The sequence below is a fragment of the Pristis pectinata genome, chromosome 1, assembly GCF_009764475.1.
Source record: "Pristis pectinata isolate sPriPec2 chromosome 1, sPriPec2.1.pri, whole genome shotgun sequence".
Taxonomy (NCBI): Eukaryota; Metazoa; Chordata; class Chondrichthyes; order Rhinopristiformes; family Pristidae; genus Pristis; species Pristis pectinata.
In genome coordinates this window covers 83,321,521-83,346,994 of record NC_067405.1, presented here as the reverse complement: position 1 = coordinate 83,346,994, position 25,474 = coordinate 83,321,521, and the positions used below count along the sequence as shown (strand labels likewise).

The window sequence follows — 25,474 nt, the reverse complement described above, 5'->3', positions numbered from 1 at the left end:
ATGTTCTGCAAGAATCAGCATTGGGATTAGTCATTGTGGTTAGCTTAATTATCTGGATTTGAGTGGTTTAGATACAATCTGCAAGTGTACAGTTGAGATAAAGTATCTACAAGGGTTAGGACTGTAGGCAACCCTCAATGCTACAGACTATCTAGGGGGATAAAGGTCATGGCTGGTAAACAGTTCTTAACCTTGGAAAGGTGCAGTTCTTTAAATGTGGACAGGGAAAATACCAAATAATCATATGTACCAGGAAAATCAATTAAAAGGCATTGCCAGATTGGCAGTCTATTTGGTTAGTAAGCACAGGGATGATAGATTAACTGTACCTGATGCAAGTTAAATATGGGCAGCAGAACTTTATTTGAACCGAGCTCTATGGATGAAGAAGAGTGGGAGTTGTATTTGAGTACACAGTTTGTTCCATCTAAGTAGATGGAAGGTCTTGTTAGATCATGGCCAATCTGTACCTTAACCTCATCTTTCTTTATATGCTCTCTCAACAGCCTTAGCTGACCAATATCTATTGATAAAATGGTGGAAACACTAAGCAGATCAAGTGGAGAGAGAAAGAAAGTTAGTATTTTGAGATGAAGATGCTTCATCAGAACTGTGGAAAATTAGCAATTAAACAAGTGTTAAGTTGCAGATGGGAGTGGGGCAGAAAGATAAAAGTCTAATCGCTGATCTACCCCTTTGTTGTCTCCACCCTTCCCTCTTTCTCCATTACCAACATGCTGAGCTTTCCAGCATTTTCTATTTTTATTTCCAGTACTTTGCTTTTAAACAACTATCATTCAGTCTTTAATTCTGCATGAGCATTGGCAACCTGAGGGAGAGGGTAACAGCTTTTTTTGTGTGAAACTACTCTTCCTTATTCTTCCCAAATGGTTTAATTCTAGATTTACAATTCTGCCCTTTTCCTAGATTCCTCCAACCACAGAAAAAGCTTTGTTATATCCCTTTATTATTAAGATAAGGATTCGACTAAACCCGTAATCTCTAGAGTGTACAGTCAGAGGATATTGCCCACATCAGCCTCCTCAAAACCAGAGTGGAAGCAAGTCATCCTTGATCCCAAGGAACTAACCAAGAAGAAGAGATCATCTCTATCCCATCGCAACTGTGACCTCTATGTTTTTGGCCTCCTACATTGTTCCAATGGAGTTGAATGGATGTTTAGGAACAGCAACTCATTGTTTATTTTAACACCTTACAACCTGACAGACTCAATGATTTCAACAATATCACATCATGACCATATCTCCATTTCTTTCAGACATTGGTAATAATTCTGCTGCTCCCATTTATACCTCCTTTAATCCCACCTTTGTCCTTGGCTGATCTCTATCCCCTCCTTTCCCTTTTATTATTTAATTTCTCCTCATTCAGTCCTCTCACAAAACCTCCCTCTTGTTTGTTTCTTTTCCTCACCTCACTTTTCCTTCCTTTCTTAAGAAACAACTTTGTCTACCTGCATTGTACTTTCCCTGTAACGGCAACACTATATTCTGCATTCTGTTTTCTTAGATGTACTCGCGTATGGAATGATCTGTCTTGATGGCACGCAAACAAAAGCTTTTCACTGTATCTTGGTACATGTGACAATAATAAACCAATACCAACTTGCATTTCTAACCTTCCATTTCTTATGAAATAGTAATTGCTCATCTCCACAAATGATGCCCGACCCACTGAGCATTTCAGTGCTTCCTCCCATTTCAGAGTTCTTCTCTCCGCTGTTTTTTTGTTACCTGTGCTCGGACTTCAATGTAATGCATTCCTGTACTGTAATCCTTGGCCCTCCAGGGAAGCGTATGGAGTGGACCTTTGATGTGGACCGCACTGCCCATCGTGACACCATCAATTTTGATGAGGACTGAGGTGACTTGAGCTGGGGAGAAAGCTAGGACCCTGATGAGGAGACGTAAACCATGTTACCAACAATAACTAGACCACAAAACTGTATTCAGTCCCACAGTTGTTATTTATATACTTCGTATCAGCCACCAGATCTCCAAATAATCCAACTTCAATTATTGGATAGAACATTTATTTATTTTAATGCAAGGTGTATAACAGGTCAGGCAGATGAGTTTAGAGCCTGGATTTGTACAATGAACTGCGATGTTGTAGCCATTACAGAAACTTGGTTGAGAAAAGGGCAAGACTGGCAGCTCAAGGTTCAGGGTATAGACGGTTCAGACGTGACAGCAAGGAATGTAAAAGAGGTAGGGGAACTGCATTACTGATTAGGGAGAATGTTACTGCTGCACTAAGACAGGGCATCTTGGAGGGCTCATCCAGCAAGGACATACAAGTAGAGCTCAGGAACAAGAAAGGTGCAGTCATTATGATGGAGTTATACTATAGACCTCTCACCAGCCAACAGGAGCTAGAGGAACAGATAAGCAGGCAGATTATGCAAAGATGCAACAACAACAGGGTTATTGTAGTGGGTGATATTAACTTCAACAATATTGACTGGGACTTCCTTAGTGCCTAGGCTTGGACTGGGCAGAATTTGTTCAGTGCACCCAGGAGGGTTTCTTGAAACAATATGTAGATAGTCCAATGAGGGATGGGGCCCATACTAGACCTTATATTGGGGAATGAACCAGACCGGGCGATTGAAGTTTCTGTGAGGGAGCAGCAACCATAATTCCGTAAGTTTTAAGATAGTTACAGAGAAAATAAGACAGGCCTTGGGTGAAAATGTTAAATTGGAGAAAGGCTAATTACAAAAATATTAGGCAGGGACTGAAAAAAGTAAATTAGGAGCAACTGTTTAAGGGTAAATCCACATCTAACATGTGGGAGACTTTTAAAGGGCAGTTGATTAGAGTCAGAATCAGCATGTTCCTGTGATGAAAGATAAGGATGGCAAGGTTTGGGAACTGTGGATGCATGTGATATTGTAAATTTAGTCAGAAAGTAAAAGGAAGCATAAGAAAGGTTCAGGAAGCTGAAATCAGTTTAGGGCCTTGAGGAATATAAAGGAAGCAGGAAAGAATTTAAACAAGATATTAGGAGGGTTTAAAGAGGCCATGAAATGTCCTGGGCAAGTAGGGTTAAAAGAATCCCAAAGCATTTTATATGTATATTAGGAGCAAGTGGTTAGCCAGGGAAGATCCACTCAAGGACAAAGGAGGGGATTTACGCATGGAGCCAGAGGAAGTGGGCGAGGTCCTTAATGAGTACTTTGCATTAATATTCATTAAGGAGAAGGACATGGATGATGGTGAGATTAGGGAGAAGTACATTGATATTCTAGGACATGTTGATATTGAGGAGGATAGGATGGTAAAGAATGCAAATGGCATGCTTGCCTTCATTGGTCAGAGCATTTGAGTATGAAAGTGGGCAAGTTATGCTGCAGCTGTATAAAACTTTGGTTAGGTCAGATTTGAAGTACTGTGTGCAGTATAGGAAAGATGTGGAAGCTTTGTAGAAGAGGTTCACCAGGATGTTGCCTGGATTAGAGAGTATTAGGTATAAAAGGAGGTTGGACAAGCTTGTACTGTTTTCTCTGGAGCACTGGAGGCTGAGGGGCGATCTGATTGAAGTTTATAAGATTATGTGAGGCATAATTAAGATGGATAGTCAGAGTCTTTCTCTCAGGACAGAAATGTCAAATACTAGAGGGCATAGATTTAGGGTGAAAGAGGGAAACTTTAAAGGCAATTTTTTTTTAAACAAAGAGAGTGGTTGGTGCCTGGAACATGCTGCTGGAGAAGGTGGTGGAAGCAGGTACAATGGCAATGTTTAAGAAGGAACTTAGACAGACACATGAACAGGCAAGGAACAGAGGGACACAGACCACGTATAGGCAGGTGGGATTAGTTTAGACTGGCATAATGGTCGACACAGACATGGTGGGATGAAGGGCCTGTTCCTGTGTTGTACTGTTCTGTGTTCTAACAGCCGGGCCATGGGAGTCAGTGAAGAGACAGCCCAATAGATTGGTGCCAGTAATGAGGAACTCAGTTAAACAGAGAGACTAGATGTTCAGTTACAGTTCTCCACTGAATACAGTTTAGGATGAGATGTGGTCAAAGTGATGTGGAGTTTTGACAGTGGAGGAGGAAAGGCTGGTTCCAGTGGTAGGTGAGTTGGTAATCAAAGGACACTGATTTTAAGTGATAAGTGAATCGGGGAGATGAGGAAGTTATTTTACACAGCCATTCGACCAATTGTGTGGGGCTGAAGTGATCTCCCAGATTAGGTCCAATGACAACTGGTGACTGAGGATTGTAACATCAGTTACCGTGATATTCTGGTCTGTTTCCAAAGCCAAGTTGTTCTTTTACTTTTGAGTTTTGCTTCCTGCAGGAACCTGCAAGACTGTAGATAAGGAGTTATAAATGGATTTGATGCTGGTGGGTAGGTTACACTATCTTGAGACAGGAAAGGCTTTCTATACTCAGCTATATATATATTCATAAAAGCCTTCAGTGACATTGTGGTTTCCACATAAACATCAATGCTTCCCATCACACAAAGAATGCAGGAACGGAACCAATTCATGCAGGGGAGCTGACAGTATACAATGAAGTACAAACTCCAGAATGATCTTCAGCTAGTCTTTGCAGTTCAGGATTCAAATGATTGTTTGAAGTACTCAAGCTTCAGTATTATCATTTAGGACCTCAACTGAACCTCACACTTTAAGTACTGAATTGTGGTCACTCTCAACTATTCATTATAATCTTCCAACATAATCTTTCAATTACTGGAATTACATTCTTATCTCCTTAGAACAACAAACATGGAAAAAAAAATCCCAAATTATTCCCAAAACTAGAGGAGGGTAGCCATAGGGTACAGGATTATATTGATCGGTTGGTCAAATGGGCAACACAATGGAAAGTGGAATTTCATCCTGAAAAGCATAAATTGATGCACTTTGGGAGGACTAACAATGGTAGGACATACAAAATGAATGGAGGGGCCCTAGGAAGTATTAAGGAACAGAGGGATCTCGGAGTAAAAGTTCAAGGATTTTTGCAGGTGACAGCACAGGTAGATAAGATGGTGAGGAAAGCATACGGGATACTTACCTTCATTAGCCAGGGCATAAAATACAAGAGCAAGGATATTATCGGTTAGGCCACAGCTGGAGTACTGTGTGAAGTTCTGGTCACCACACTATAGGAAGCATTTGTTGCACTGGAGGGAGTGCAGAGGAGATTTACCAGGGTGTTGGCTGGAATGGAATATTTTAGTTACGGGGAGAATCTGGATAGGCTGGGTTTGTTTTCCTTGGAGCAAGGAGGCTGAAGGAGGATGAGGGAGGACACGAATCCTTCATCAGCATCTTGTACCATCGTCTCTTTTGTTATTTCATCTCTCCTGCATCACACCCAATCACTGAACAATTCTTTAGTTCTTCCCTTATCTCTGTATTTACTGGAAACCTGTTCCACCTCTAACATTATTCAGTTCTGAGTATTGCCTGTATGAAATGTTAACTCAGAGTCCCTCAGCAGGTGCTGCCTGATCTAGCGGAACCATATAGTCATGATGGAAATATTCAGGAAATTGCAGACAAATCTCAATTCATTGAATCTGTTCCAATGCTGCCTGCAATGATAAAGTTTACACTTGTATCTATGAAGTGGATCATCAAGCCACAGTCTTCTCTTGCATACATCCTATTATTCCCCACACCCTGGTATTGATGCAATTTTGACATTTGCTTATATGCTCCTTTAATTGGTTATAATTCCAGTATAATTAAAATTACAATGGATAAGAACATTAGGTGAGTTCCATTGTTAGTCACTCAAAGGTGTGTAAGAGTGATCCTTCTCTCTCTCTCTAAATAACTGTTCAGGTGTCAGCCATGACTCAGTAGTAGTTCCCTTGCCTCTCAACCAGGATTCAAGTACTAGTCCAATGCCATGAGCCACAGCCAAAGCTGATTTTACAGTGTTGTACTTATGGGTGCTTCAGTTTTGGAAGTGCCATCAGTGAAAAGAGAATGTGCCCAGAACAGATTCACCAGGATGTTGCCTGGGATGGAGTTTTTGAGTTACATGGAGAGACTGGACAGGCTGGGTTTGTTTTCCTTGGATCCGAGGTGATTCAGGGGGGACCTGATGAGGGGGTATATAGAATTATGAGAGGCATAGATAGGGCAGACAGACAGAAGGAAACTTTTACCCATGACAGTAGTTCATAAAATCAGGCCATCATATGCTCCAGGGAAGGAGATTCTGAGGAGGACTTAAAGAAGATTTTTTTCACCCAGAGTGCAGTTGACGTCTGGAATGCTCTGCTTGTGGGTGTGGTGGAAGAAGGTACTCTCATGACATTTAAGTAGTATTTAGATGAGCATTTAACTTGCCAAGGATTACAGTACGATCTTGATCAGCTGGGTGAGTGGGCTGAGGAGTAGCAAATGGTGTTTAATTCAGATAATTGTGAGGTGTTATACTTGGGAAAGACAAATCAGGGTAGGACTTTCACAATAAATGGTAGGGCCCTGGGGAGTGTTGTAAAACAGACGGACCTAGGAGTACAAGAACATGGTTCCCTGAAAGTGGCTTCATAGGTAGACAGGGTGGTGAAGAAGGCATTTGGCATGCTGGCCTTCGTCAGTCAGGGCACTGAGTATATAAGTTAGGATGTTGTGTTGCAGTTGTAGAAGACATTGGTGAAGTGGCGTTTGGAATATCATGTTCAGTTTTGGTCACCCTACTATAGGGAAGACGCCATTAAGCTGGAAAGAGTGCAGAGGAGATTTACGAGGATGTTGCTGGGACTGGAGGGACTGAGTTATGGAGAGAGGTTGAGCAGGCTGGGACTTTATTCACTGGAGCGTAAAAGAATGAGGGGTGATCTTATAGAGGTATATAAAGTCATGAGGGACACAGATAGGATTAATTCACTAAGTCTTTTTTCCCAGGGTTGGGAAATCAAGAACTAGAGGACATAGGTTAAAGGTGAGAGAGGAGAGACTTAATAGGAACCTGAGGGGCAACCCTTTCACTCAGAGGGTAGTCCATACATGGAAAGAGCTGCCAGCGGAAACGGTTGTGGTAGGTGCATTAACAACATCTAAAAGACACTTGGACAAGCACATGAATAGGAAAGAATTAGAGGGATATGGGCCAAATGGGACTTGGTTTGATGGGGATCTTGGTCAGCATGGATCAGTTGGGCCAAAGGGCCTGTTTTCGTGCTGTATGACTCTGTGTTAGAAGAGGCCCCTCTTGCCCTATCAACTGGATAGGGAAGTCACAAATACAAGGCTTGACAGTCCACATTACAAGTTTCCACAGAATATATTTGTTGAATGCATGCTGGAATCTATGGCTATGCTTAGTTCTTGTATCTGTCACACAGCTGAAACTAAAATTATTTGGCTCAAGTCTTGTTTAGAATAAAAAGACAGGCAGAAGCAATATAACTGAAGAGAGATCAACTCATACCTGATGTGTGTAGAGTGTTTGATTTTTCCCAGCGGTTCATGTGCAGGGCTACTATATAGAGCAGATTTTGGATTTGTGATGACAACTACTGGCCACTTGTCAAACTTCAGATCCACAAAGCTAAACAGATCATGGTCAAACACCAACACACGATACCTGCCAAGAGCAAACCAACAAGAATGCAGAATTTTTCACACTAGAACTTCACAGTTAAGCCCAAACAAGCTTCAGTAGAAAAGCAAATTACTTCAGGCACACCCAGAAGACACACTTATCTTCCTAGCAGAAGTCATGCCAACCTAGCTGACACCCATGTGACATGAATAGGATGCAGCAATCATGCCAAAAATGTTATAAATCACAAGTTAGGCTCCAGGTGGAGTATCATGACTTGCTGTTCAACAGCACCCCTCAAATCACAGCCACATCTTGAAGGTCAGTGATATCAGTTGCATGAGAAAACTAACGAAAGATTTCAAGGTGTTGGAGAAAGTGCAGAGAAGGATGCAAGCAGGATATGAATATTAAGTGACCTTGGATTAATTGGAGTACTCTTTCAGAGTCAGCCCAAGCATGATAGTGTGAATGGTGCACTTCCGGGTGATGAAATTCCATGTTTAGTGGTCACCTGAGAGTCCTGTGAAAGTACTCCACTGTAGCCCACCACCTTTCTGACCATGTACTTGACTCCAAGCTCCAAGACAAGAATGAGCACCATGTGATAATTTGGTACTGCAAAACTACTTAAGGGCCATTGGGTTTCTTCCACTCATAAACTGGAAAGAATTCACGCACGTGAAGAGCCATGGGCTCTTGATTTATCAATCTACCACAGGTGAACATGAAGGAATTTCTGGTTAAAAATCAAGGTCAATCTAGTATTCCAAATACAGTTCACTAATATGTTGCTATAATACTACACTGTAACAACATAAAAACCTCAGCAATAAACTATTAAAGCAATGAATCAAGTTCAAAGCTTTGTAGTGAGAACATTTTCCCCAAAGCTTTTCTCAAGTACTGCCTTAAATTATTTATTTCAGAGATTCGAACCTCCGGTTGTCCATCCAGTCAGCCAGCTCCAGTTCCAATGTCCCGCGTTCATGCCTGCTGTGTAGAACAGGCATAAAGCCACCCAGTGTATGGAGATGTCCACAGAGGTGAGCAATGGCAGAACTGTGAAAGAAAGGAAAGCTTAATCCAATGAACTTGTACACAGATGTAGCTTGTTTCTCTCCTCCCCACCACTCAACCCTTTTAACATTTGAATATTTATAGCTAGGAAAAGGTCATTCGGCCCCTGAATCTCAAGGGCATATCAACTGAATCATGGTGTTCAACCTACTCATAGTATACTTGCCTAACATAAACCCAACAGTAATTGAAGCAGGACAGTGGCATTCTGATGATGAGTTATTGACTTGTAACATCGAATGTTCCTCCCCCCACAGATGCTCCCTGACCTGCTGAGTATTTCCAGCATTTTTATTTCATTGAACAGTACAGCACAGGAACAGGCCCTTCAGCCCACAATGTTGTGCCAAACTAATTAAACTAGTAATTAAACGACTAACTAATCAAGTTCTTTCTGCCTACACAATGTCCATATCCCTCCATTCTCTGCAATTTCATGTCCCTAGCTGAGAGCCTCTTAAACCCTCTATCATATTTACCTCCACTACCATCCCTGGCAGCACATTCCAGGCACCCACCACTCTCTGTGTAAAAATACTTGCCCCGCACATCTCCTTTCAACTTCCCCCTCTCACCTTAAATGAATGCCCTCTAGTATTAGACATTTTGACCTTGGGAAAAAGATACCAGCCGTCTATTCTACCTAAGCCTCTCAGAAGTTTATAAACTTCTATCAGGTCTCCCCTCAGGCTCCGCCGCTCCAGAGAAAATAACCCAAGTTTGTCCAACCTCTCCTTATAGCACGTGCCCTCTAATCCAGGCAGCATTCTGGTAAATCTCTTCTGCACTCTCTCCAAAGCCTCCACATCCTTCCCATAATAGGGTGATCAGAACTGAATGTAATACCCCAGATGTGGCCTAACCAGAGTGTTATAAAGCTGCAACGTAAATTCCTGTCTCTTGAACTCCATGCCTCAACTTATAAAGGCAAGCATGCCATATGTCTTCTTTACTATCCAATCAACTAGTGCACCACTTTCAGGAAGCTATGAACTTGGACCCCAAGATCCCTCTGTACATCAATACTATTAAGGGTCCTGCTATTAACTGCAAACTATCCCTTTACATTTGATCTCCCAAAGTGCAACACCTCGCTTGGCCAGATGAAACTCCATCTGCCATTTCTCCGCCCATGTCTGTGACTGATTTATATTCCACCAAATCCCAAATCCTTTGGCATTTCAAAAAGTTTCTCAGTCTAAGCTTTGAAATCTGCAATCGACTCCCCAGCCTCAACATCTCTTTAAAGGAGCAAACTGAGAGTTCCACAATCTGTTGTAGGTAGAGGTGTCTGAATGGCTTTGCCTCTCAACTCATCCACCAAAGGAAATGGTTTCTCTTCCTCTCTTCATTATCAATTCCTTTGATCAGTCTTAAACACTTTAAATTGACCATAGATTTCAGTTAATTAGATGATCTGAAAATAAAGAGAGACCGCACAGGGAACACAGAAGGTCCATCGGCCTTTTCAGAGAGAAAAACTGGATTAGATTTCCACCATGGGTCAGGAGTTTGATCATTTAAACTGCTGGAACTAAGGTAAGATAAAATATCTTTATTAGTCACATGTACATTGAAACATACAGTGAAATGCGTCTTTTGCATAGAGTATTCTGGGGGCAGCCCGCAAGTGTCGTCACACTTCCAGCACCAACATAGCATGCCTACAACTTCCTAACCTGTACGTCTTTGGAATGTGGGAGGAAACTGGAGCACCCGGAGGAAATCCATGCAAACACGGGGAGAACATACAAAGTCCTTACAGACAGCGGCCGGAATTGAACCCGGATCGCTGGCGCTGTAATAGCGTTACGTTAACTGCTACACTACAGCTACTAATTTTCTTCTTTTCAAAGTCCTGGCATTTCTAAATTGCTTATCAAGTAATTTCTATTTATTTCTAAATACAAGCCAAACACTAAATGGTTATCAAATATCTTACACAGTGGATCTGAGATAATGTTTTTTTTGCTTAATGCACATGGTCCTTCAAAATTTGGCTGTTCTCTATCCAAGCGTCTTCAGATGGCTGGTCAGGAGGCTTTAAATGCTTAATTGAGAGTTATGCAAATCCTTGTTCTGTGCCCACTAGGCTGCATCATAGAAAGTGAGAAATTCTTGAAGAATGAAGTGTTGGAATAATGGGCAAGGAAAGGGGTTGTTTTGTTGCCATGTCTAGACTTAAAGTAATGAGTGGGGAGAGAGGAGAAGGAACTGGAGGGATAGAGACTCATGTCACAGTACAAGTCAGCACCTTCAGGACATAAACAAAGGACAGATTAAGCAAGAAAAAGGAAAATCTGACTCCTGGAATAATACAGGTCTAATGGCCATTTGGGCCATTGTGACTGAGGCACATCCTTGAAGGAGTGTTCTCTAATTAGCCCACATCCCAGACTAGAAGTTATGGCTCCCCTTTGGAACACCACTTAATTTCTAAAATTAAGAAGCTGATGGAATTTAAGGCTAAACAAAGACTGAGGTGTAGCCTGTCAGCACTTGATTGCAACTTAGAGTGATAGAACTGTGGTAAAGCTGGTAAAGACATTGTAACATTGGGGATGATGCCAGGTGAAAACAATTTTTCAAACTCCTCAGGAAGTCACACAAGCTAACATAAGAATTACCAGAAGGAGACTATTTGGCCCTTAGAGCCTGCTCTGCCATTCATCGAGATCATGGCTGTCCTCCACCTCAGTTCAATTTTCCTGAACTATCCCCATGTCCCTTGATTATTATAATAACCATAAATCCATTCATGCCCGTTTTGAATAAACTCAATGGCTGAGCCTCCACAGCTCTCCAGGGTAGAGAATTCCAAAGATTCACCACTCTGAAGAAATTTCTCCTCATTTCAGTCTTATACATCCTGCCCCTTATTCTGAGACTGTCACTGTCAGTTCTAGACTTCTCAGCCAGGGAAAACATTCTCTTTGACGCTATTAACCAGGAACTGTGCTGCACTCTCCTCAGGGACAATTGCCCACAGAAATTTGTCACCATCTTGTATTTGCTTCATGACAGCATGCAGGCCATGATTCTAACCAATGTGTCTACAACAGAGCCAATCTCAGTGATGGCCAATGACAGGACTGCGGTATCACCCAGACCTTTTCCCCCCAAGTCTTTCCAGCTGCATTGCTGCACTTCACCCCCAACCTCCCACAAGAATGGAGCTGACCTTCAGAACAAATGGGAAAGTTTTTGATCTACAGTGACTGCAGACTGAGCTGCACTGTCAACTCAGGAGAGGATCCACAAGGGGCTGTTACTAACCTGTACCTCGACAATAAAGGTTCATGGGAACATCCTGGAAAACATAGACCGCTTCCCTTATCTTGGAAATCACTCCTCAACAAGGTCAGACATTGATGAAATTCACCACTACCTTGAATTAATCAACACAGCCTTTGGTGTCTTGAAGGAACTGGCTGAAGATTAAGACCTCAACTCCTGCATGGAACTCATGATCTACTGGGTCACAGTGATCCCTGTTCTCCTGAGACTTGGACTACCTTCAGCAGGCACCTGAATGCAATGGAAAGATACCACCAACGCTGCCTCCGCAAAATCCCCTAAAACCTCTGGAAGGATAAGTGAACCATTGTCAACATCCTCTTCCAAGCTAACATCCCCAGCAATGAGGCCCTAATTACACTCAGTCAACTGCATTGGGCAAGCCAGATCGTTTGCACGCCTAACACCAGACTCCTGAAGCAGACACTCTATTCCGAGCTGTAACAGGAAGAAATTACCATGCAGACAGAGGAAAAAATTCAAGGATTTTGCCTTGAAAAAGATGCAACATCCCCACAACTCCTGGGAATCCCTGGCTAATGACCACTCCAAAAAACATTCAGGATGGTATTGATAACCTCAAGTCCATTGCTTGGGAGCACAAAGAATCCCAATATAAACAGTGGAGGAATGCACCACCTCACAATCAACCCACCCGCCCATCAGGCACCACCTACTCCACTTGGGCAGTGTCTGTGGCCTCTTCAGTCACCTCGGCACCCAAAGAATTGGAGGTGGAGCACGTCATACTCAATCCTGAAGGACTGTCAATGAAGAAAATATGATTGCACTGGCATCTTTATGCTCAAATCCTCCCACAATGGCCAACATACCATTTGCCTTGGTAATTGCTTGTTGCACCTGCATGCTGGCTGTCAGTGGTGTGTGTACAAGCACGCCCAGGTTTCCTTTGAACATCAACACTACCCAATCTCTTCAAAAGATACTATTTTTCAGTTTGAGGAACCAAAATGGATGGCCTCACATTTTTCCACATTATATTCCATCAGCCAAGTCCTTGCCCAATCACTCAGTCAATATCCCTTTAAACCTCCTTTACATCCTGCTCCCTACTTGAAATCCCACCTAGTTTTATATCAACAGAAAACTTGGAAATGGGACACTTGATCTCCTTAACCAAACTGGTGAAATATACTGTGAATAGCCAAATACCAATCCCTGCTTTTCCCCACCAGTCACAGCTTGACGATCTGTCTGTTAACTAATTCTCAATCCATGCCAATACATTTAACGCCCAGTTCCATGTGTTTGAACCTTGTTAACCAGCCTGTGAGAGACCTTATAGAAAGTCTTCTGAAAATCTAACTACACCAAACTCATCCACAGGTCCCCTCATATATACTCTACTAGGCACATCCTCTGTGAACTCCAATAGGTTAACAAATCTATGTGACTAGTACAATAGAAAACAATTTCCTTTTCATAAGTCCATGCTGATTCTACAAACTCCCATTATTCTTTTCTCTGTGTCCTGTTATTATATCCTTCATTATAGATTCTTGCATTTTACCTACTACTGCATTCCCTTTCACTTGCTTAAATAAAGAGGCCACATTTGCTGCCCTCTAATCTGCAGGTACCTTTCCAGAATTTCTACAATTTTAAAACACTATAGCCAGCTTTTAACTGCTTCTTCCAAAGTTCTGTACATTTCACTAGTTAAAAAAATATAGAGATGCAGTATGGATGTCAGGGGGTTGATCTAGGTTTTAAAATCTTGCCATGCATGGATAAATAGGTGCAAGCAGCTATATTTAGCTTGGTGTGCACAGAGAGTTACCTGAAGAAGGCAGTGCTGAGGCTTGTGGGGAATATAAAGACCAGTGCAGGTCAGTCAATCCAGATGGGCTGTTTCTCCACTGTAAATTGAGCAGACTATCGTAAAGTTATCAAATACAAACATGCGTGATGAGATACCCAGTGGAATGCAATGCTTCTCATTCCTGCACCATTTGGCCCACACAAATGAATTTGTGGAATGCGACTGCTTCAGAGTTGAACAATGAAGGTTATTATTTTAAGCTGTTGGTACTACATTTGAATACCTGAGGGAAGCATTGAAACTACGAAAGAACCGGTTTTGATACAAATACTTTCTCTCATTCCTTATTTGGTTTACTTATGTCATTACAAACCATTAGCAAAATTTTGAACAGTGTTAGACACTTCCAAATCCTCAAGGGCATGCATGTGAGCGGTACAGTGGTGCAGCAGGTAATGCTGTTGCCTCACAGCTCCAGGGACATGGGAGCCAGGTTCGGTTTTAATCTTGGGTACTGTCTGTGGGACGATTTTGTGTTCCGTGACCTTATGGGTTTCAAGGTGCCCCAGTTTCCTCCCACATCCTAAAGATGTGCTGGTAGGTTAACTGACTATAAGCTACCCCTTAGTGTAGGCTAATGACAAAAAGAATCTAAAAGGTGTTGATGGGCATGCCTGAGACAATAAGTTGCAGTGGTACAGGGAAACAGAGGGAATGGGACTGATCAGATCACTCCTGAGAGCTGGTATGGGCTTGATGGGTTGGAACAGCCTTCCTCTGTGTTGTTAAAAGCATATTTTAACAGGTTTTCAAATTCAAGGCCTTTGTTGCACTGAGGAACTCATGTAGATAGCATTTGATTTCATCATATGCTATCTATGTGAAGTTCAGTGATGATTTTTATTTTAACTCTGCAGTGAGAGGTGCTGGCATTGGAGTCAGCAGTTTTACACATGGTGGAAGCCAGGTTTTCTGTGTTCACGCACCCCGAGTAGGGTGACCACATTTGATCAGAGCGATGCTGAGTCTACTGGTCTACAAAGACCCTTCCTAGACCTCATCCTGAATGACAGTAGGAAAGGGTTTACCCACTTTCCCAAGGGACACACTCCCCTCTGGCCATTCCCCAGCTTCCCACTTTGTTCTGACCCAGCCACTTGTTCCTTCCAAACCACAACCCCCACCACTTGGGCTTCATTCGGGCTGCCATCTGCCATGTACACAGCATATCCTGCCCCCAACACTGCTCTGGGGTCATTCAGGTAGGGGGAGGTGGGAGCCAGTGAAGCTGAGGGTTTCAGTGGGGTGGGGATCAAAGGCAAAAGGAGCCAGGTTGGAAGGGGGTGCAGTGATAGGGGAAACTGGGGTGGTAGGTCAGAGGTAGTGGGGACTGAAGGGAGGGGCGCCTTGAGCGAGGGGGTGTTGTCAGATCTATGCAAGGGCCGGCGTGGGGGAGGGTCAGAAGTAGTGGGAATTCCTATTTGCAAAAATAAATGAATAGTTGCTAACTGTCATTCCAGTGTCAGAATAACCCTTCAAGGTAAAGCCTCATCCAGGGTCAATGGGTCTATCGTAGCCAGGGTCAAACAACCCCTGGCCATTAAACTGGCCAGACCACATGCCGGGTGCAATAACTGTCTTGTGCTCTATTTTATCTAATTGGAAAGATGGTCACAAGGGCCCTGAGCTCCTGTTCTTTAGGGGAAGATGAACAGCTTGGCTTTACTGATCATGCCAGATAGCACAATTCTTGTGTCCCTGATCTTTTACGTTGATCACCCAGATCCTTCCTCCCACAAAACCTGCCCCTCTTGCAAAGTGTCAGTGCCCAAGACACGAGACTGGACCCACAGCACTTTAAATTTGTAGACTGAAAACAAATGCTGCAGGGTTAGCATTTTCCTAACCCACTTATGTTTACAGTGGTTAATGTCTGGTTTAAATCAGGTACATTTCCATGAAATTAGGAGGATACTTGGTCACTAACTTGATACAGGCAAAATGACACTGCTTTCAGCATCTTTTCCGGTCCATTGCCCAGTTAGGCCAAAGTGTAAACTGCATGTTCTGCATCAGGTCAGGTACAACACAGCAAACTCAGCCAACAAAAGAAGTAATTTCCTTCTATCAAACCTATTAGTTAAATAAATGTTAGTATCTACCAAAGTGAGGGAAGCCATAAATGTCAACTTATCCAATACGTTGTCCACACCACAGAGGAGCAGGTGTGATTGTTGTATTTGTTCTCCTTGCATGAACTATGTCAAAAATTGGATTAATCAGCATAATCGTTTCATTGGAACTCCTTCCATCGTCCTCTCAGGTGCTCAAATACTGCATAGTCAACTGAAAGTGACAGCCTCCTCTGTTCAACCCTAACCGGCTACATTTCAGAAATACATTCACATGGCCTGAGTAATGCAAGAGTGAGAAATATTTAAAGAAACACCAAAGAAATCCAATTTGTTTCTATGTGATAGCCTTACGTTTGTATGTTCCAATGGGGTGATTAGCCCACTGAATTTACAGCACGTTGTTTTCACAAGTACAGGATTAATTTCTGTTCGATTTGCTAAAAGAACTGATGAGAAATTGTCCTTTCCTTCTGGAATTGTTTAATGAATGCCGTCACTTTATTGCGACATTCTGCATCAGTTCTACTGGATTAAAATAACTTACTAACTTTAATCAACATTCACTAGATCAACTGGGCCAGTGGGCCAAGAAATGGCAGATGGAGTTTAATTCAGGTAAATGCGAGGTATAGCATTGTGGTAAGACAAACCAGGACAAGGCTTACACAATAAATGGTAAGGCCCTGGAGAGTGTTGTAAAACAGAGCAACCTAGGGGTGCAGGTACACAGTTCCTTGCAAATGGGAACACAGGTAGACAAGGTGGTGAAGTAGGCATTTGGCATGCTTGCCTTCATCAGTCAGGATATTGAGTACAGGAGTTGAGATGTCCTGTTATACGTGTATGCAGTACTCCAAATGTGGTAAGGCCACACTTGGAGTACTGTGTACAGTTCTTGTCACCTTGCAATAGGAAGGATGTCATTAAACTGGAAAGAGTGCAGAAAAGATTTATGAGGATGTTACTGGGACTGGAGGGTGCATGTTATAAGGTGAGGCTGGATAGGCTAGGACTATTTTCCCTGGAGTATAGGAGTGACCTTATAGAGGTTTCTAAAATCATGAGGGGCATAGATAAGTCTTTTTCCCCAGCGTAGGGGAATCGTGGAGGACTAAGGTTTAAAGCAAGAGGGGAAAGATTTAAAAGGGAATTGAGGGGCAACCTTTTCACACAGACGGTGGTGCATATATGGAACAAGCTGCCAGGGGAAGTGGTAGAGTACAATTATGATATTTAAAAGACATTTGGACAAGTATATGGACAGGAAAAGTTTAGAGGGTTACGGGTCAAAAACAGGCAAATGGCATTAGCTCAAGTGGACAACTTGGTCAGAATGGACGAGTTGGGCTGAAGAGCTTGTTTCCATGCTGTATAACTCTATGATTCAGTGTTTGGTTAGCCTTGAATTCTGGCAAACATCTAAATTCACAACCTCCTGATATTTATGGTGTTACCAGTAAATCAGAGTAATCAGTAAACTGAAACTAACTGAAAGTTCCTTTCAAAGGTCTGCACAACTACAATGGACTAAATTGTCACTTTTGATGCCATATGATTCTGTTTCTTCCTTCTTTTGCCAGTATTCTCTGTCTCAGAAGGCATTGATCTTTACTGCAACAGTTGTAAGGCAGGTATAAGGCAGGTGAATGAAGGAAGAACAAGAATATGTTTAATTCTTAACCTGAGCTACACAAGGATTTAGATTCACCTACTTCCAAACTGTCGACCAACATTATGTCAATATGCCAGATAAAGGCACACCCAAAACAAGAACTACCAGGATACAGAACATCTGCAGATGCAGGTGGGTGTGGAGTGGGGTGGAAAGGCATGCTGCTTCTTGTACCCAAAAGGAAGTGACACTGTCACACTGTCCCTGATATACTGTGTGGATCCAATCAGTGTTTGACAGCCTGTTGTCAGATGTATTCTCCTGTCGTGACCTGCATTTAAATTATACAGTAAATAGAAATCACTGGAAAAGCAAACCAGATATGCTAACACTTTAAGCCAGTTGAATGATGACTTTGTCAACATCCTGTCCCCAGTAAGGATGCAAATCTAGGTTTTCTCTTTGAAAATGCCAACAGGCCCATTGCATTTCCAGGGCTGACTGTTTTAATCTTCAGTTTCCAGAATCGACATATTAACTTAATATGTAAAGAGAGATTTTAACAACTAGCTTGTATTCCCTGGAGTACAAAAGATTGGGGGGGTAATGTAATTGAAATGATAAATAAAGGAGCTGACAGTGTGGATGATGCGAAACTATTTCTTCTGGTAGGTAAATCCAGAACAATTTGATGGCCTCAACTAAAATTAAAACAAAGCCATATGGGTGACTTCGTAGAGGATACTTCTTCAAACAAACCACAATTGTTGTGAAAAGTAAAAATGTCAGTCTTATTTTTGAATGATTTCTATTAGGCATGGTATTAAGGGTTATGGAACCAAAGCAGGTGCAGATTAATGATCTATTGAATGGTTCAAGGCCAACTCATCTCACTATTCCAAAATCAACAAGTGAAATTTAAAAAGAAACAGAAAGCCCTTACCTCATGATATGCTGTATTCCAGGAGAGGCAGAGATAATTGTGGAGGTGGTATAATGGCTAAACCAAATGGTTTGATTACTGTAGACTGTTTCAGATGCTAGCTTTGATAATTCAGCCATCTTGTTCTGGGAAGAACAGAATATATCCTACTAAGGTTATAATTTGCTAACTTCCCAAATACCACCACATCCAGAGCCATCTTCCAGCTACACGACTTCTCACCTTAACCCTTTAGAACAGATTGTATCCCTAAACTGGCATTTGCTGGACTCAGTTGACTGAATAAGGCTCATGAACTTCCTTTATCTCTGCAATGCAGTGATATGTGCTTTGGTATTTGGTTTGCAAGCTGGTGCCTACATACTGCAAAAAGAGAAAGAACATGCATTTGTATTTAACAGTCGCAGGATGCCTAAAAGATTTTGCATCTGGTGTATTATTGCTGTTGTATAGTCACTGATGAAATACAGAGAAATGCAGCAATCAACACATGCACAGCAAAGTTCAAGAAATAGCAATAAGATAAATATGTTTCTAGTGTCCAAAGAATAAATGTTGGTTCCAACTAAATAAATTCTTCACTCTTGTTTGCCTTTCAAGCTTGCACATCTGGCTGGGAGGAATGAGAGGTCTTTGCTTTAATGCTTCTTAAGAAATATAATAGCTTCCACAGTAAAGCACTGCAATGGAACTGGCAATCTCAATTATATTCTTAAATCATTTAGGACTTGAACATAGCACATTCCAGTTCAACCAACCTCACTTAACCAGATTAGTTCATCATTGCAACATTGGTGTTTTTGGGAGCTTGCTGTGTTCAAATCTCCTGCCACCCTTCCCCATGTTGCAACAGTGACTACACTTCATAATGCTTCACTGGCTGTGAAGCACTTTGGGATGTCCAGGATTGTGGAAGGTTCTAAGTGTAAGCTCTTTTTTTAAATTCACTCAATGCACATTTGTTCTATTTATCCATTCCTCAAAATGATTAGGCTATGTTCATCACTGATAGATTATTATTGCAGAAAAAAATTGTCAATTGCTGGAAATATACAAAGGGATGGATCAATACATCTGTGGGGCAGGCCCGTCATATCAAATTGGGAAAGATCCTGAGTCAGGCTCAACAGTGTGTCTGGGATGTAATGCAAGGTTTACGAGGACAGATACGTTAGGGATCTCTGTACCACTGAAATGCAGCAGCCTCTATCCTCAAATATCAAGGGATAATGGTCAGTTAAAGATATTGATGAAGAGTAGACATTGGATTACGAAGTAATTACAAAGAACTTTTAACACCAACTGAAGGGACAGATGCATTTCCAACTTTATTCCTGGGTCAAGGCAGAACTCATTACTGCCTTACTCAGGGTGCATTGGGTCTGTTACTCTTCAGTGATATGCTAAAGAATGAGAGGAAAAACACAGTTTCCAATGATGGTGGTCTGAGAATTTAAAGTAAAGGTTCAAAATCTAGGGAAAAGAGCTGGTAACTGCAGAGCTGATCAAAGAGCAGTTGGATTGTCACAAAAGCCCAACATTGAGTTTTGAGGGGAAGGAAACTTGGCCAAAGATGTTTGTGGGCACTGGCTGCTGTAGTTCTCCAGTTCACAGACTTGTACTGTATTTGTTCTCTCAAAACCTACAATACATATCAGAGGTTCCTCCAATCCTACCCAGGAGCTGCACAGTTGCAAATTGATTTAAATCTCAGCAGAACAAAGTTGAACACTTTTCTGAGTGTCTGAGTGCCCTTCAGGAAATTTGCCTCCAGACTTTTCGGCAGGATTTTCAATTAGATGCCTTTTTTCCCCCGACATAAAACTTCCCCTATTGTCCTTACCCAATTTCATCCATATTTATCTACACATGTTCCTCACCTGATTCAAGAACCCAAAGAAATTGAATGGCCTTTTGGGGCCAGGACTTGGGGTGGCATCAACACAGATGAAAGAATAATTTCCAAAATGAGTCTGATGTACGTAATGGAAAGAACCTTCCCTTTGAGAGGCTGAGTATTTCCTGTAGAAAGAACAGCATAAACCCATTAGTTATGATAAATATATAAATTGTGTTTTTTTAAATGTCAGTCTTGGGGAGTTTTTTTAAATTGTTATCCAAAATCATGCAAGTAATCATGAATTACATTAGACACTGCACCCTACAGGTCTGTTACTGGTCTAATCTGATTCCTTCATTTAAAAAGAGAAAAAGAGAAACTAGTCCAGGGAACCACATAACCAATTAAACTCAGTGGGGCAGAAGAAAATGTAATGGCTATTCACATGCAAACTGAAGATAGGAAAAAAAGTGTGCCAAAAAGGTAAATAACTACAATATTTCTAGAATTCAAAGTACAACAAAATAATAGGAACCTATGATATGAGGTGATAAGTGGCAGGATGGCGAGCAAGCTGGCTACAAAATGGGAAACGATAGGTGTCAAACTGACAAACAGTGGAAGTGGAGCTCCACAAAGATCACTGGTGTCCACTGTTTATTTTAGTGTTTCAAAATTTGCAAATTACACCAATTTAGAGTTTAGTTAATATCTCTGTACTTCTTAGTTAATAGGACTGTGACAAAATACAGGAAGATACCTACAAACATACAGAATGGGCATACACATGATAAATAATCTTCAACATTGTTAAATGCTAGGTGCCACATTTTGATAGGAGGAATAAAAAGGCCACACACTCCTTGTAAAACACCTAAATGGAAAAACTGAGGGATTAGAGATTCGCATGACACAAGTAAATAAGGTCATTAAAAAAATGCATATTTCATTTCTAGAAGGATTGAAATGAAAAGCAGAAGTTAAATTTGAATAAAACCTTGATTAAGACCATGTTTAGGAGTACTATGAGTAATTCTGGATTCTGTGTTATAAAGGTGAAGGTGCAGAAATGGTTTACAGAAAATAAATTACTGAATCATAGAAATTTACTGTGAAATGTGCTGTTGTGCAAGGAGTTTCCTCACTCTTTCAGCATCAGGTCTGTAGCCAAATATAGAACATAGAACAGTACAGCACAATACGGGCCCTTTGATCAATCTAACCCTTCCTTCCTACACAGCCTATAACCCTCCATTTTTCATACTTCCATGTGTCTATCTAAGAGCCTTTTAAATGTCCCTGTTGTATCAGCCTCTACAACCACCCCCAGCAGTGCATTCCAAGCACCCACCATTCCCTGTGTAAAGAACCTACCTCTGACATTTTCCCTCCTCTGACCTTAAACAGATGTCCTCTGGTATTAGCTAATGCCACCCTAGGGAAAAGGTGCTGGCTGTCCACTCTATCTATGCCCTTCATAACCTTATACACCTCTATCAAAGTCACCTCTCATCCTACATCACTTCAAAGAGAAAAGTCCTAGCTCGCTCAACCTTTCCTCATAAGACATGCTCTCTAATCCAGGCAGCATCCTGGTAAATCTCCTCTGCACCCTCTCTAAAGCTTCCACATCCTTCCTATAATGAGGTGACCAGAATTGAACACAATACTCTAAGTGTGGTCTAACCAGAGTTTTAGAGCTACAACATTACCTCACGGCTCGAACTCAATCCCCTGACTAATGAAGGCCAGCATACTATACGCCTTCTTAACTACCCTATAAACTCGCACGGCAAATTTAAGGGATCTATGGACATGTGCCCCAAGATCCCTCTGTTCCTCCACACTGCTCAGAATCCTGCCATTAACCTTGTACACTGCCTTCATGTTTGTTCTTCCAAAGTGTATCACTTCACACTTTTCTGCATTGAATTCCATCTGCCACTTCTCTGCCCAGCTCTGCATCCTGTCGCAACTTACGACAACCTTCTACACTGTCCACAACCCCTCCAACCTTCGTGTCATCCGCAAACTTACTAACCCATATCCCCACTTCTTCATCCAATTCCTTTATAAAAATCACAAAGAGCAGGGGTCCCAGAACAGATCCCTGCAGAACACCACTAGTCACCAACCTCCAGGCAGAATATTCTCCAAACAGTATTGGAAAATGATATTCAGAGCTTGTACTAATTTTTCTCTTGTTTTCTTTTAAGAACTTGCAAAGAAGGGTCTTCCACCTTAAATGTTAACAATCTTCCTCTTTCCATAAGGAACAAGCATGTGCAACAGCTGAGGCACAGCCAGCGTATACAATGGGCTGAAAAATGTCATCTCACGATGCTCTGAAGTGGGCTGAACCTACAGTAGAGCAGTGTTATGCCCACTTCCAGGTCCCTTAGCACCTGGCAGGAAATTCATCACCCAACTTTCCAACAAGAGTCAAAATACTTGTCCAATAGAAAACTCCCTCAATAATACAGGAGCTGCATAATATTGGAAGTGGCTCCGCAGGTAGACGGGGTGGTGAAGAAGGTATTTGGCACACTTGCCTTCATCAATTGGGGAACTGAGTACAAGAATTGGGACACAATGCTACAGCTGTACAAGACGTTGGTGAGGCCGCACTTGGATTACTGTACACAGTTCTGGTGCCCAGCTATGGGAAGGATGTGACTAAGCTGTAAAGGGTGTAAAAAAAAAAGATTCACAAAAATGTTGCTGGACATAATTCACAAAAAATTATGCAGAATAGGCTGGGGCTATTTTCCCTGGAGTATAGGAGGCTGAGGGGTGACCTTATGGAGGTATATAAAACCATGAGGGGCATAGATAAGGCGGATGGCCAGTCTTTCTCCCAGGGTAGAGGAGACTAAAACTATAGGGCACAGGTTTAAGGTGAGAGGGGAAAGATTGAAAGGGAATCTGAGGGGCAACTTTTTCCACACAGAAGGTGGTGGGTATGCGGAATGAGCTGCCAGAAGAAATGATAGAGGTAGGTACACTTACATCATTTTTAAAAGACATTTAGACAGGTACATGGACAGGCAAAGTCTGGAGGGATATGGAACAACCATAAGTAAATGGGACTAGCTCAGATTGACATGTTGGTCGGCATGGACTATTTGGGCCAACAGGTCTGTTTCTGTGCTGTATAGCTCTTATACAACCAGATCTGCTGAGCAGTTCCATTATTTTCTGTTTATATTCCATATTTCCAGCATCTGTAGTTTTTTGATTGACATATTATCCAAACCTGCTGATTTATCTACACTTAAAGGTGCCAGACTTTTAACGCATCCTTTCTTTCTAGATATATCATTTCTAATTTCTTTCATTCTTCCTCTTTAATATTAGTATCTGCTTCATCCCCTCCTTCTATGTAGACAGACAAAAAGTAATCATTTAAATCTGTACGTTTTCCATCTCTACATGCTAGCTACTTTTTGGTCTCTAATAAGCCCTTTTTATATGTGAAGTTTCCACATGGTCACAGGGAGAACATAAGTTTCCTCCAGGTGTTCTGGTTTCCTCTCACATCCAAGGACATGCGGGATGGTAGGTTAATTGGGCACTAAATTACCCTAGTATGTAGCTGAGTGGTAGAATCTGGAGGGAGTTAATGGCAGTGTAGGATTGGTGTAACTGGGTGGCCGATTCAGGTGACTTGGATGAAGGGATTTGCTGATTACACAAACATAAATAGCCAAGTAAACTGTGATGAGGACAAAAGTTGGCCACAAAGGGAATGTAGATAGGTTAAGTGGGTGAGCGTGGATCTGACAAATGGAGTATAATATGGGAAAATGTGAAATCAGCTGTTTGGGCAGGAAATGAGTATGTTATCTAAATGGTGAGAGATTGCAGATTCAGAGGGATCTGGGTACCATAATCCATTATTCACAGAAGACTGGTAAAGATAAAGCAAGTAACAAAACATTATCATTTATTGCTAGGGGAGTCGAATACAAAAGTTTGGGAGCTTATGCTTTAGTTACATAGGGCATTAATGATATCACATCTAGAGTACCGTGTACAGTATTGGTCTCATTATTTAAACGAGGATGTTAGCACTTCAGAGAAAATGTGTTAGACTGGTATATGGAATGGACAGTTTGATCTGTGGAAAGCTTAGAAAGGCTGGGTTTGTATCTGCTGGAGTTAAGGAAGAGCAAGATCCTGATGGGTCCTGACAGGGTGGATGCAGACAGAATGTTTCGTGTGAGTACCTAAAACTAGGGGGGATTTCTTAAAAATGAGATCGCCCATTTAAGACAGAGATGAGGAGATTTTTTCTCTCTCAGAAGGTTACAAGTCTTTCCAACTCCCTTCCTCAAAGGGCAATAGAAATTTTTTTTTAAGGCAGAAGTTGATAGATGCTTAATAAACAACCAGGGAAGATGGTGGAAGCTTATATGATAGCAACATTTAAGAGGCATTTAAATAGGCACGTGGAGGCATAGGCAATGGAGGGATACAGACCACGTGCATGCAGATGGGATTGATTTAAATTGGCATCATACTCGGCACAGACATCACAGGCCAAAGGGCCTGTTCCTGTGTTGTAGTGTTCTATGTTCTATAAACAAGGAGCTGAAAGGTTACCTGGGCAGACATGAGGTTACAATCACATTGACCAAAAGTTTATTAAATGGCAAAGCAGGCTTGGGGGCCGGTGGGGGTGGCTACTCCTGGCTCCTAATTTGCATGCTTGTATGTGCACTTTAATGCTGAGTGTATCCTTGTGAAACGAATAATTCTCCTGCCATAATAGAAATCCAGCCCAGATGTGAGATCTAACTAACCTCACCCCAGCACCAGTTACTCCTGTTCCCATGCAGCTCCAGAGACCTGGGTTCAACCCTGACCTACAATGCCGTCTGTGTGGCATTTGCACACTCTCTCTGTGACTTTCCCCTGGATGCTCTGGTGTCCTCTCACATTCTAACAACATTAAGATAAGTAAACTGCCTGCTGTAATTTGACTCTTAATTGGTGAAAGTTTCAAGGGAACTTGATGGCCATGAGATAGAGAATAAACTGTAGGGCTACAAGGAAATAAGATGTGAAATGGGACTGATGGAATTATTCTGCTTGGAGCTGGCACATACATGATGGAATGAATGGCATCCTTATGCATCATAAGTATACATTGGCATTACTGACAGTAAACAATATTATGTTGTTTTAATAGTAACTGTAATGCTATGAGAAGTACAGGTTCTCCCCAGTTT

The 25,474-nt window shown here is 41.8% G+C and overlaps 1 protein-coding gene across 2 annotated transcripts in view; it reads right to left on the bottom strand.

Moving 5' to 3' along the window:
• tmem62 (transmembrane protein 62) overlaps positions 1–25,474 on the bottom strand; it is a 64,348-nt gene that overhangs the window by 17,894 nt on the left and 20,980 nt on the right. Inside the window, exons 5-9 of one of the 2 annotated variants that reach the window (XM_052011339.1) lie at positions 20,281–20,422; positions 18,401–18,525; positions 8,490–8,612; positions 7,437–7,592; positions 1,755–1,914 (exon numbers count right to left, since the gene is read on the bottom strand). In XM_052011339.1, coding sequence (XP_051867299.1) covers positions 1,755–1,914; positions 7,437–7,592; positions 8,490–8,612; positions 18,401–18,525; positions 20,281–20,422 — 706 coding nt within the window. The remainder of the gene's footprint in view (positions 1–1,754; positions 1,915–7,436; positions 7,593–8,489; positions 8,613–18,400; positions 18,526–20,280; positions 20,423–25,474) is intronic. The other variant, XM_052011348.1, reaches the window with a different exon arrangement.